This window comes from Astyanax mexicanus, chromosome 19 (genome assembly GCF_023375975.1).
Source record: "Astyanax mexicanus isolate ESR-SI-001 chromosome 19, AstMex3_surface, whole genome shotgun sequence".
Taxonomy (NCBI): domain Eukaryota; kingdom Metazoa; phylum Chordata; class Actinopteri; order Characiformes; family Acestrorhamphidae; genus Astyanax; species Astyanax mexicanus.
Genome location: NC_064426.1, coordinates 13,126,873 through 13,140,120, shown reverse-complemented (window position 1 = coordinate 13,140,120; position 13,248 = coordinate 13,126,873). Strand labels below are relative to the sequence as shown.

Below are 13,248 nucleotides of genomic sequence, written 5' to 3'. Positions count from 1 at the left end.
TCACAGACCCTAAAGCCTGAACTATAAATCACAGACCCTAAAGCCTGAACTATAAATAACAGACCCTAAAGCCTGAACTATAAATAACAGACCCTTAATCCCAAACCATTAATTGCAGACCCTAAAGCCTGAACTATAAATCACAGACCCTAAAGCCTGAACCATAAATCACAGACCCAAAAGCCCAGCCCATGAATCACAGACCCTAAAGCCTGAACTATAAATCACAGACCCTAAAGCCTGAACCATAAATCACAGACCCAAAAGCCCAAACCATAAATCACAGACCCTAAAGCCTGAACCATAAATCACAGACCCTAAAGCCTGAACTATAAATTACAGACCCAAAAGCCCAGCCCATAAATCACAGACCCTAAAGCCTGAACAAAAAATCACAGACCCTAAAGCCTGAACAAAAAATCACAGACCCAAAAGCCCAGCCCATGAATCACAGACCCTAAAGCCTGAACTATAAATCACAGACCCTAAAGCCTGAACTATAAATCACAGACCCTAAAGCCTGAACTATAAATCACAGACCCTAAAGCCTGAACTATAAATCACAGACCCTATAGCCTGAACTATAAATCACAGACCCTAAAGCCTGAATTATAAATCACAGACCCTAAAGCCTGAACTATAAATAACAGACCCTAAAGCCTGAACTATAAATAACAGACCCTTAATCCCAAACCATTAATTACAGACCCTAAAGCCTGAACTATAAATCACAGACCCTAAAGCCTGAACCATGAATCACAGACCCAAAAGCCCAGCCCATGAATCACAGACCCTAAAGCCTGAACTATAAATCACAGACCCTAAAGCCTGAACCATAAATCACAGACCCAAAAGCCTAAACCATAAATCACAGACCCAAAAGCCTGAACCATAAATCACAGACCCTAAAGCCTGAACCATAAATCACAGACCCTAAAGCCTGAACTATAAATTACAGACCCAAAAGCCCAGCCCATAAATCACAGACCCTAAAGCCTGAACAAAAAATCACAGACCCTAAAGCCTGAACAAAAAATCACAGACCCAAAAGCCCAGCCCATGAATCACAGACCCTAAAGCCTGAACTATAAATCACAGACCCTAAAGCCTGAACTATAAATCACAGACCCTAAAGCCTGAACTATAAATCACAGACCCTAAAGCCTGAACTATAAATCACAGACCCTAAAGCCTAAACTATAAATCACAGACCCTAAAGCCTGAACTATAAATCACAGACCCTATAGCCTGAACTATAAATCACAGACCCTAAAGCCTGAATTATAAATAACAGACCCTAAAGCCTGAACTATAAATAACAGACCCTTAATCCCAAACCATTAATTACAGACCCTAAAGCCTGAACTATAAATCACAGACCCTAAAGCCTGAACCATAAATCACAGACCCAAAAGCCCAGCCCATGAATCACAGACCCTAAAGCCTGAACTATAAATCACAGACCCTAAAGCCTGAACCATAAATCACAGACCCAAAAGCCCAAACCATAAATCACAGACCCAAAAGCCTGAACCATAAATCACAGACCCTAAAGCCTAAACTATAAATTACAGACCCAAAAGCCCAGCCCATAAATCACAGACCCTAAAGCCTAAACTATAAATTACAGACCCAAAGCCTGAACCAAAAATCACAGACCCAAAAGCCCAGCCCATGAATCCCAGACCCTAAAGCCTGAACTATAAATCACAGACCCTAAAGCCTGAACTATAAATCACAGACCCTAAAGCCTGAACTATAAATCACAGACCCTAAAGCCTGAACTATAAATCACAGACCCTTAATCCCAAACCATGAATCACAGACCCTAAAGCCTGAACCCCTCACGTTTAAAACTGTAGTGTGAATAGACGTTGGCTCTGAAAGTGATGATTAAAGCAGGACAGGTAATCCCTCAACTGGTCATCACACTGATGCACTGCCTGAGGAGTGTAGGAGTGATGGTAAAATGAACCATGCACAGAACACACACACACACACACACACACACTCTCTTTTTAATACTTTTTAATACTTTGATACCCCTCCCCCACCAGAACAGGTGAGTCAGTGTCGGGGTGCGTGGGGAGCAGGTGGAAAGGTGCAGAGTTTCTCTGCAAACCATAATCCTTCCTTCTAACCAGGAGGGATAGAGAGAGAGATAGAGAGAGAGAGAGTAGTGTGGTAATATATAAATCCCTCAGTTCTCACACCTCTTTATTTAGTTTCTCTTACACAATAACAATCAGGACCTAAAGCGACCCTTAGCCTCACCCTGCCTCAAACGCATTATTTAAGGTGGAAAGAATTATCATTGAATTTCCATTCCATCTTAAATAATCTCCTGTTCCACTGTTCCACTGGTTATCATGACTTTAAAGACATTTTCCTTCTGGGTCTTTGTTCCTCAAAGCTTCTTTCTCATGCTCTTTTTGAGTACTGGTTCCTCAGTTGTCTCTAACAGAAATTAACAAAATGAACAAAAGCAGATTCCTCTTTCAGATCTTCAGAGGGTTTTCTTTCAAGTGATTCACATTTTGGGTCTTGGTTCTTTTGGAACCAAGTTATTTATAGGAGTGGCTCCTCTCAGTGAACTCCATTGAAGTTCTTTGTTAAAGCCTTGGTTCTTCTCAAACGTCTATAACAAAGATTCATTTTCTCAGTAACAGTTCTTCTTAGTATTTCCTATTCTGTCTGTGAAGAAAATAAAAATTTTAGTTTCTTTGAGTGGATCATCTTATTGCTTCTAGTGTGGTTCTCATTTTGAATCTTGGTTCCTCTCAGTGGTCTTTTATAGAAATTCTTCACAGGAAGTCTTGGTTCTTTTCAGTGGTTGTACTTCAAGTTTATAGGGATTTATCACTGCTGAAAAGAAAGTCCAGGAACTTGGATGTTTGAGAAGCTTAATACATTGAGATTTGAACAAATTATAGAAACTGTAAGGGGGTTGTTTGTTATGGGTTACCACATGTTTCTGTCAGAGCAAATTTGTTCGTCCTCCTGCGTCAAAAAGACCAAATGTAGGTTTATTAAAGGTGTAATGTTTTATTGAGAATACACAGCTCATTTGGTGAAGGTCTAATTAGCCCACTTCTATAATTGAAGCCCCTCTGAAGACTACCCAGACTCCTCCTCTGCTCGTCTGCGTTTGACATTGACTATATTTGTACCTGCACCCACCCTCGCCGAGGTCTGTCTACAGAGACAAACCAGCAGATTTACATACAATCTAACGACAGTGTCAGAGGGCGGCAGATTCATTAAACAGACATTATTGCTTTGTGCAAGTGACGTGTCGAGGCGGGGGCCGCAGGGAATCGTGGGTATTTCTGGGCTGCTGGAGAAAAGACCCGAGCCAGAACGAGGCGCGACGCTGGAGACGGATAAAAGGGCATCGTTTAGGCAGAAAAAGGATGAATGAAGAACCTCTGGCATCTTCAGAAAAATAAGTCGTAGGTTAGCACCAGAACGCTAACGTGCAATTAAAGCGTAAAAAACGATCCCACCTACACCACGTTTATGTCCTGCATAGTAAATCTGTCACCCAGTTCCAGCGGCTGCGCTGATGGGAAACAGCCAGCTCCGGAGAGAGCTGAGTGTGCCGATGAAGGGGAGGAGAGCACCAGGAGGGCAGAGTTAAAGGAGCTGGAGTGGCGCAGTGGGAGGAAAGGTGAAGTCAGAGCAGGCCAAAGGGAACCAAAAGCATGCTTAAGTAAATGAAAGCCTCTTAGAGCAAAGCCAGAGTGCATTAGATGACTGGAGAGCATCTCAGACACCAGGAAAGCACCACAGAATTAACGGTGGAGCAAAACATTTCCAAATATTCTACTCTCTGTTCAGTATCTACATTTCTCTATACTGGTCTCAAACCAACCACAGACTGACCAATAAAACTGTTAAACCAAGCAATTTCCCACAAAAGAATTGAGCTTAATCTGAGACTACACAGACTTTTAAAGTTTCCAGAGAAAGTAAAATGTTGTACAACCATGACTACGCTTAATCTGACCACTTAAAACTGAACCTTAGTGTCAGATGTACACTAATAGAACTTTGATCAGCTTAGGTTGAATATGTGTGTGAAGAATGTGTGAAGGTGTGTGCAGGTGTATGCAGGTGTGTGAAGGTGTGTGAAGGTGTGTGCAGGTGTATGAAGGTGTGTGAAGGTGTGTGAAGGTGTGTGCAGGTGTATGAAGGTGTATGAAGGTGTGTGAAGGTGTATGGAGGCGTGTGAAGGTGTGTGCAGGTGTATGAAGGTGTATGAAGGTGTATGCAGGTGTGTGAAGGTGTATGCAGGTGTATGAAGGTGTATGCAGGTGTGTGAAGGTGTGTGAAGGTGTGTGCAGGTGTATGAAGGTGTGTGAAGGTGTGTGAAGGTGTGTGAAGGTGTGTGAAGGTGTGTGCAGGTGTATGAAGGTGTGTGAAGGTGTATGAAGGTGTGTGCAGGTGTATGGAGGTGTATGAAGGTGTGTGGAGGTGTGTGCAGGTGTATGAAGGTGTATGAAGGTGTGTGAAGGTGTATGGAGGTGTGTGAAGGTGTGTGAAGGTGTATGAAGGTGTGTGGAGGTGTGTGCAGGTGTATGAAGGTGTGTGCAGGTGTATGGAGGTGTATGAAGGTGAGTGCAGGTGTGTGAAGGTGAATGAAGGTGTGTGAAGGTGTGTGAAGGTGAGTGCAGGTGTGTGAAGGTGTGTGAAGGTGTATGAAGGTGTGTGAAGGTGTATGAAGGTGTGCGAAGGTGTGTGCAGGTGTGTGCAGGTGTATGAAGGTGTGTGAAGGTGTGTGAAGGTGTGTGCAGGTGTATGAAGGTGTATGAAGGTGTGTGAAGGTGTATGAAGGTGTGTGCAGGTGTATGGAGGTGTATGAAGGTGTATGAAGGTGTATGAAGGTGTGTGGAGGTGTATGAAGGTGTATGAAGGTGTGTGGAGGTGTATGAAGGTGTATGGAGGTGTATGAAGGTGTGTGGAGGTGAATGAAGGTGTATGGAGGTGTATGAAGGTGTGCGGAGGTGTATGAAGGTGTATGGAGGTGTATGAAGGTGTGTGGAGGTGTGTGCAGGTGTGTGCAGGTGTATGAAGGTGTGTGCAGGTGTATGGAGGTGTATGAAGGTGTGTGCAGGTGTATGGAGGTGTGTGCAGGTGTATGGAGGTGTGTGCAGGTGTGTGAAGGTGTGTGCAGGTGTATGAAGGTGCATGAAGGTGTATGAAGGTGTGTGAAGGTGTATGAAGGTGTGTGAAGGTGTGTGAAGGTGTATGAAGGTGTGTGAAGGTGTGTGCAGGTGTGTGAAGGTGTGTGAAGGTGTGTGAAGGTGTGTGCAGGTGTGTGAAGGTGTGTGAAGGTGTATGCAGGTGTGTGAAGGTGTGTGAAGGTGTGTGCAGGTGTATGAAGGTGTGTGCATGTGTATGAAGGTGTGTGAAGGTGTATGAAGGTGTGTGAAGGTGTGTGCAGGTGTATGGAGGTGTGTGAAGGTGTGTGAAGGTGTATGAAGGTGTGTGCAGGTGTGTGCAGGTGTGTGCAGGTGTGTGAAGGTGTGTGCAGGTGTATGAAGGTGTATGAAGGTGTGTGCATGTGTGTGAAGGTGTGTGAAGGTGTATGAAGGTGTGTGAAGGTGTGTGCAGGTGTATGGAGGTGTGTGAAGGTGTGTGAAGGTGTATGAAGGTGTGTAAAGGTGTTTGCAGGTGTGTGCAGGTGTGTGCAGGTGTATGAAGGTGTGTGCAGGTGTGTGAAGGTGTGTGAAGGTGTGTGAAGGTGTATGAAGGTGTGTGAAGGTGTGTGCAGGTGTATGGAGGTGTGTGAAGGTATGTGAAGGTGTATGAAGGTGTGTGAAGGTGTGTGAAGGTGTGTGCAGGTGTATGAAGGTGTATGAAGGTGTGTGAAGGTGTGTGCAGGTGTATGAAGGTGTATGAAGGTGTGTGCAGGTGTTTGGAGGTGTGTGAAGGTGTATGAAGGTGTGTGAAGGTGTGTGCAGGTGTATGAAGGTGTGTGCATGTGTATGAAGGTGTGTGCAGGTGTATGAAGGTGTGTGCAGGTGTGTGCAGGTGTATGAAGGTGTGTGCATGTGTATGAAGGTGTGTGCAGGTGTATGAAGGTGTGTGCAGGTGTATGGAGGTGTGTGAAGGTGTGTGAAGGTGTATGAAGGTGTATGAAGGTGTATGAGGGTGTGTGCAGGTGTATGGAGGTGTGTGAAGGTGTGTGAAGGTGTGTGAAGGAGCTAACGTGCTGGATCTTGTTTACACAAACATTCCCAGCACGTACAGAGCAGAGCCCCGCCCTCACTACGTTTCCTCGGACCACATCTCTGTGATGCCAGCATACAGACAGCCCATCAGACGTGTCAAATCAGGAAAGAAGCAAGTGACAACCTGGCCTCCAAGAGCCATCTCTGCTCTTCAGGACTGTTTTAGCACACTAACTGGTACATGTTCAGAGAAGCTGCTACTTCTGCAACTGACTCTGCAACAGCTTCTTCCACCAGGCAACCAGACTCCTCAACATACAGAGATGAAGCTGAACCCCCCCACACACCCAACACACTCACACAGATCTGAACTGAACCCCCTCACCACTTTTCACACGCACAAAGACTGTACTTCACAAAGTACAAAGATTGCACACACACACACACACACACACACACACACACTCACAGCACTAAAATGTCTCTATCCCTATCAGCAATATTGCTTCTTCCAAAATAACTATAAACTCTCTACCTCAGTAACTACTGTGATTATGTAAGTTCTATATGTTACAGTATATTACATATCTCTGCACCTTATCTTCACTAGAACATTTCATTGTAGCATATCGGTACTGCACTGTCCTGTCTGTTAAATTATATCTGTATGTCTGTCTGTAAATTTTATTTACTGCAGTGTTATAGTTTTATGTTGCACTTCGTCACAATCTTGCACTTTATGTTCTCTATTGTATTGTTCTATGTTGCACCATGGTTCTGGAGGATTGTAATTTCGTTACACTGTGTACCTGTACTCAGATGTAATGATGACAAAAGCCTCTTGATTTGGGTACTGGGAGGCAAAAGTATCTGGTGTGAATGCAGGGGCTGCTCAGAACAGCGATACAAATATGGAAAGTTGCAGAAAACATGGATTCCCGGAGCTTTTCTTCATTATGCAGTAGCTCAGAAAACATTTACCTTTATTTATTTGTTTATTTTAACCCAGTTTCCTCCTGTACCCCACCCTGTCACTGGGAATCCCTATCAGTTGCAAAGCTGCCACCACTAGGAGGGTGAAGACCAGCAAATGCCCCCTCCGTTACATGTGTAATCAATCAGCGCCTCGTTCCAAACTGGCAATGCAGCATCACTAGGCAGTCGATGTACCCAGAGATAAACACCGAAACACCAGCTCCAATACATCAGCCAACAGACGCCTGTGCCTGCCAGCATCCTAATGAGAGTGATGGGGAAGAGAGTGCCATCTACCCACCTGGAGAGAGTATGGCAGATTAAGCTCCGGCTGCTGAACCAAAACAATATCACCTGACATTCAAACTAGCAATCGTTATGTCAGCATTTTTAGTCTGCTTAGCCATTTAAAGCCCTGAAATATCCAGCTTTAATAAATAATTTTTAGCCAATCAAAAGCGATGATGAAGAAACACAACACAGGGCTGTTTGTTTTGGCAGTTTTACTCCAAACGTATGTGTTTATGTTCATTAGTATTGTTTACCAATTATTCTTGGGAAATGAAGAGCACCCCACCCACCCCGTCCCAACCACTCTCCTGAAGATGACTCAGAAATGAAGCGTTTTCTACAGCAGACTGGAACCCATGATTACAGGAGCTTATCAGAGAGAGAGCAGAGCAAAAGAAACCCAACAAATCTGGTTCTACTCACGTCAGACGCAGGTCCTTTATCTGCTCCCGGACAGGAAAAAGTGACAAACTCATGGCAGCGCTTATGAACCACGAAGCAGCACACTGAAAGAGAGAGAGAGAGAGAGAGAGAGAGAGAGAGAGAGAAAGACTGTAAGAGCTATTATCAGCACCCACTTATTTACTTTAGTCACTATCATTCACACACACAGCTCAGTCACATCCTGGTCACATGTAGGTCGTAACCCTAAAACCTTCTCAGCACTAAATCAGATCAGTCCTCATCAACTCTATAAATGTAATATGCAGAAATGTTCAGAATAGATCCACTGAAATGTCTAGACCTGTGAACAAAGCTGTACTGAGTTGGACACAGTAAAAAACTGCTGCTTTTTGTTGAGCATTTCACGAAAAAATCAAAATCTCAGTCACTTGCGTGACTGCACAAGTCACAGTGCGCAGTCACAGAGTTTTACTGCCAATCAGCCCCGCGGCTACATTTAACTTTACCTGCACACAACACAACGCAATCACACACAGTTAATCCCTTACCTTTTATTTAGACTCAATTTCATCTCTTCTATCGTTCACATTTCTTCTTTTGTACACACAGCTGCTCAAACCACAAACACAACATTCTGACCTTCACATTCTTACACTGCTGGATAAAGCTGACATGTGACCCAAAGCTCTGTAAAAGTGTTTGCCCCTAAGCCTAATACCTTGGTTATGCCACGCTTAGCAGCAACAACTGCAATCAATCTTTACCGATAACTGGCAACGAGTCTTTCACATCTCTGTGGAGGAATTTTGTCCCACTTTTTTTTGCAGAATTGTGTTAACTCACCCACACTGGAGCATTTTTGAGACTGTTTAAATCATGCCACAGCACCAGACTTTGACTAGGCCACTCTAAATCCTTCATTTTGTTTTTTTCATGTCTTGTTTGTGTTCTTTGGACCATCGTCCTTCTGCAGAACCCAAGTACACCTAAGATGTGGGGCGTTGTCTTGTTTTTCAGCAGTGTTTTTTGCCTTGGGTCGGCCAGCCACTCCTTGGACAGTTCACCATTGTTCCATGTTTTCTCCATGTATGAATAATATCTGTGGTCCCCTGGAGTCACAAAGCCTTAGAAATGATTTTGTAACATTTTCCAGGCTGATAGATAGATGATCAATAACTTTGTTTTCTTATCTGTTTTTGAATTTCTTCAGATTGCGGCAAAATGATCGCAGCATAGAGATCATTTATCGGCTTCATGTTGTCAGACAGGTTCTATTTAAGTGATTCCTTAATTAGGCCTGGTTGTGGTAAGTAGTGACATTGAACTTCCGAAAAGTGTGATTACAGTTTTTCTCGATTGTTTAAACATAAAAACTGGTACTTGAGACACAAGGACCACAACATGTAACCAATTCTGCTAAACTACAAGCTCAAATCCTGCTTTACACCCAAACTGCAGCTCTAAAATACACTTTTTTCCATATACTTTAATTACACTACTCGTCACATGGGCAAACACCTGTCACACAATCAACGCTTTAGCATGAAAGAGAAACTGGTGAGCTCAGCCAAATTAGAGCAGCATACAGTGTAGCACCCATCATTTGGACTTTCAGAAATGAGAATAAAAATCTACCCACACTGTGAAAGTGCAGTAATAAATACATATAAATACGGTATTAATGAGTACAGTAGTACAGTATTGACTGTGAACTGTTCTGTAGGGCTGTAAAAAAGAAAGTATGTTTCAGTTATTTGTGAAAAATATTCTTACTTTGTGTTCCTACACAGTATTTACAGTATTCTTTTTATGGCTTGATTCTTCATGCTAGGGGATACAGTATTTCTCTGCTGCTTGTTCAGGGAAAACAGTGCTTGTGATGTGGATGAGGTGCAGTGGTCAGATCCAATGCAGCTTAGTTTTTCATTTTACCTTAACTGTTTACAGTAAATTGTTTTTGTGGGTCAATAAAAGATATTTTTTTACTCTGTATTTGTGTGTTTTGAGTATAAAAACAATATTTTACAACACACTTATGAATGTACTGTCTGTTGTAAGTGTAACACTGAACATTAAAGTGTTTTCCTTAAGCACATCAGTGTTCAACTGGTTCTGAAAACAAAACAGCATTTTGAGAGGAGAGAACATTAAACTGATTATAATTTTTAATTTTGGCCACTGTGTGTTTTTTATTTGTGTAATCACAGTTCATTTATAGGAGACAATCACTTTTTCAGGGTTTTTTTAGGGCTAGAGTGGTTTGGATAGTCTGTTAACTTAATAAATTAAATCATTGTTTAAAAAGTGCTTTTTTATATTTACTCAGGTTATTTTTGTCTGAAATTAAAGTTTGATCATGTGAAAAATGTAGGTATGACAAGAATGCAAAAACAAAAGAAATCTGTTTGGTGCAAATAATTTTTCATGCCCTTATAAATACAAGTATGAGTTGGTCGGGTTGGTGGGTTTGGTGACCACAGACCTTCCACCATGATAAAAAACATTGATAGAATGCAGGGATATAGAGTATTGTAGCATGTGAAAAAACAGCTTTGTATGTGAGCATCCCAGTAAAATGTAGTTGTAAAATGTGTTGTAGGGGCAGGGGAGGCATAGTGGCTGCTCACCCTGGAACACTGACGATGGCATGGTTATGTTTCTTGCCCCTCACCTGTTTAGACAGGATTAATGCTTCACATCAGTGTAGAGGAACCTGTGTTCCACTGCAGCTACATCTCTAACTCCATCACTCTAACAATCAGTACAGTACTGTAGAACAGTATAAAACAGATATACAGTATTTAGGATTGAGCTGCACAGGACAGTGGATTACAGCACCAGTAAGAAGATAACACAGCATTCCTGCACATATTCATCCTGCATTTATTTCACACTGTCAGATACTTGCTACAGTTAATCAGCTAAGGTCAGACAGGACTCTCTGCACAGCAAACTGAAAAGCATAAGGTTCTCATACTTTATCTATATTCTACTTGATATTGAATTGTTCTGTGATATGTAACATGCACACTGGACACATTCAAATATTGTGAACTGCAAACATTTAATTGTAAATGTTTATAACTAAACTGTTCTCTAAATCAGCGTAGGGTGCCACGGCACCCTGGGGTGCCACCTGGCTTCATCAGGGGTGCCATGAAAATATTGCGCTTCACGTGCATATTTCCTTTCCAGAGTCAGCGCGTGTCGGGGTGTGTCCCAATTCACAGGCAGCATACTCTGAAGGATGCGACCCACAGAGATAGGCGGTGTATTACTGCGCAGCTGTGACGCAATCTGCCTTCGAATACAGCCTCCGAAGGATGCGGCCCCTAAATTGGTACACAATTTTTTCCCCCCATGCGATGCACTGCGAGAGTAGTGTGAAGCACTCAAGCTAGCATGGAACGTTTTTTAAAAAGAAGACTGCAGGTTCAGATAACTCTGAATCGGAGCCATTAACTTCTTCATCCAGTGGTAGTTCAGCAGTGAGTGTAGCAGAGTATTTCACTAGTTTGAAAATTCAGCAGGTTTCCCGCTAATTGTAAATTACCCCCCCCCCCCCTTCTCACCTGAAAAAAACTATTCCGCCAGCAACACTCCCCCCCCCCTCCCGTTTAGCTCCCTCTAATAAATAATGCAGAGTATATGTTTTTAATACATTGTAAACTGGGGTGCCTTGACATTTTTCATACTTTTAAAGGGTGTCGTGGTAGAAAAAAGGTTGAGAAACGCTGCTCTAAATGATCAGCTACAGTTATTGGCTACAAATTAATGTAGTTCCTTTTTTTGCATTTATGTAGCTTTTATTTTTTGGTATTTATTATGAAGTACTACAACTGTTCTCATTATCATTATTATACATTATTAAACACTGAGAAATAGTGGCAGGTCTTTTGCATAAGTAACTGTATACAGATGTGATGTTCTGGACAGAACACAGCAGTCTATAAAACTGTATAAATTCGGAAACTGTATGTATTGAGTGGATAATGTGATCTTGCAATTTGTGGTTCTTTCTGACTTTGTGTGAGCCCCCACACAAGCAAGTCAATCTCCATGTTTGTGAGATGTGGCGTGAGGAGGCGGGGGAACCGTGGGTCCGCCCCACGCCGGAACTCACAGCCATGTCTGTCCCAGCCGGTGTGCATTCAGGACTGATTAAGCAGCCGGCTGGGACAGGTATAAAAACTCAGCCTCAGCTCACTGAGGGAGGAACACTTGACTGGGGAGCTGAGGGTTGAGGCCGCACGGACCTTTAAGAACTAAAGAAAAGTAATTATACTGACTCTAGAGCCCCATTGGGCTATGTTTATTTAAGTTGGTTTTTGGGTGTGGTGGAGGGCGTTTAAAGCCGAAATAAAAGGTACGTTTTGAGTTTATTTACTCCCCGTGTCTGTGTTCTCTGTGGGCTTCCTCCTTCCGGGTCACAGTGGTCACGCCCCTAACCCCAGGGCCTACCACAGAGAAAACAGGGATTTGCTGTAACTCTGAAGTAGTCGCAGAAACTCTGCTCATTTGTAAGCTTTTTGTTGGTGAAATGTGAATCTGTGAACTGCGAGGGGAAATGTGCACAAACCACTTTTGTGAAACAATGCCTAATTAGCAAATCAGGCCTGAGGCTAATCATCAACTGTAATTAGGAACTGTCAGCTGAGTCAAATTTTTAATGTTTATAAATTCTTTGACTCTTATTTCTACAGTGAGGACTATTATTAAGAAATGCAATTGTGTAGGTCAGGATAAGATCTAGAAAACAAAAGTACAAAAACAAAATAACATTGCTGTTATCATAAATGACCTGTTCACACACCTTAACAGTGTGAACGAGCAGGTCTGTTTCGTCTGCTGAGAAGCACTGCGCTGTTAAATTAGCCATCTACCAAAGTTGGAGCGCACCTGGCACTTAAAGGCATTGACAAGTGAAACACTGATTGGGTTATTCCATGTGACACCCAAAACAAACCCATAACTACTTGCTTATGGAACGGTTAAACAGAGCCCCATGCATCTAATTACATTATGGATATGAAAGTCTAATTATGGTCTGCACAAGAGCCTGTTTTGTGCTAAGCAACAGCAGCATACATGAAAACAGGAAGGGGGTTTGACAGTATGTTCTACAGAGTCAACATAAGTTTTCAAGTCACATTAAGGTGCAAAAGCCCATTGTCCATTGATGATCATCATCATTAGGCATCATTAGTCTTACACTCCTGTCGCTGAATGCAATCGTTTTAATGTGTGATCAGTTCTAACACATTATTAACCCAAAGCGGTCATGTGAATAAGAAACACTTTCAGGAGTTAGATCTCTGCCATGCAAATGCATCCCTGAACAGCAGTACAGACACAAAGCAGAAGTGTTCAGCTCTAAACACAAACACACACACACACAACA

General features: G+C 42.6%; 1 protein-coding gene across 2 annotated transcripts in view; it reads right to left on the bottom strand.

The window, feature by feature from the left end:
* Positions 1 to 13,248, bottom strand: part of prkcbb (protein kinase C, beta b) — a 243,371-nt gene that overhangs the window by 167,493 nt on the left and 62,630 nt on the right. For both annotated transcript variants that reach the window (XM_022685279.2, XM_022685280.2), the window contains exon 3: positions 7,866 to 7,948. In XM_022685279.2, the coding sequence (XP_022541000.1) occupies positions 7,866 to 7,948 (83 nt within the window). The remainder of the gene's footprint in view (positions 1 to 7,865; positions 7,949 to 13,248) is intronic.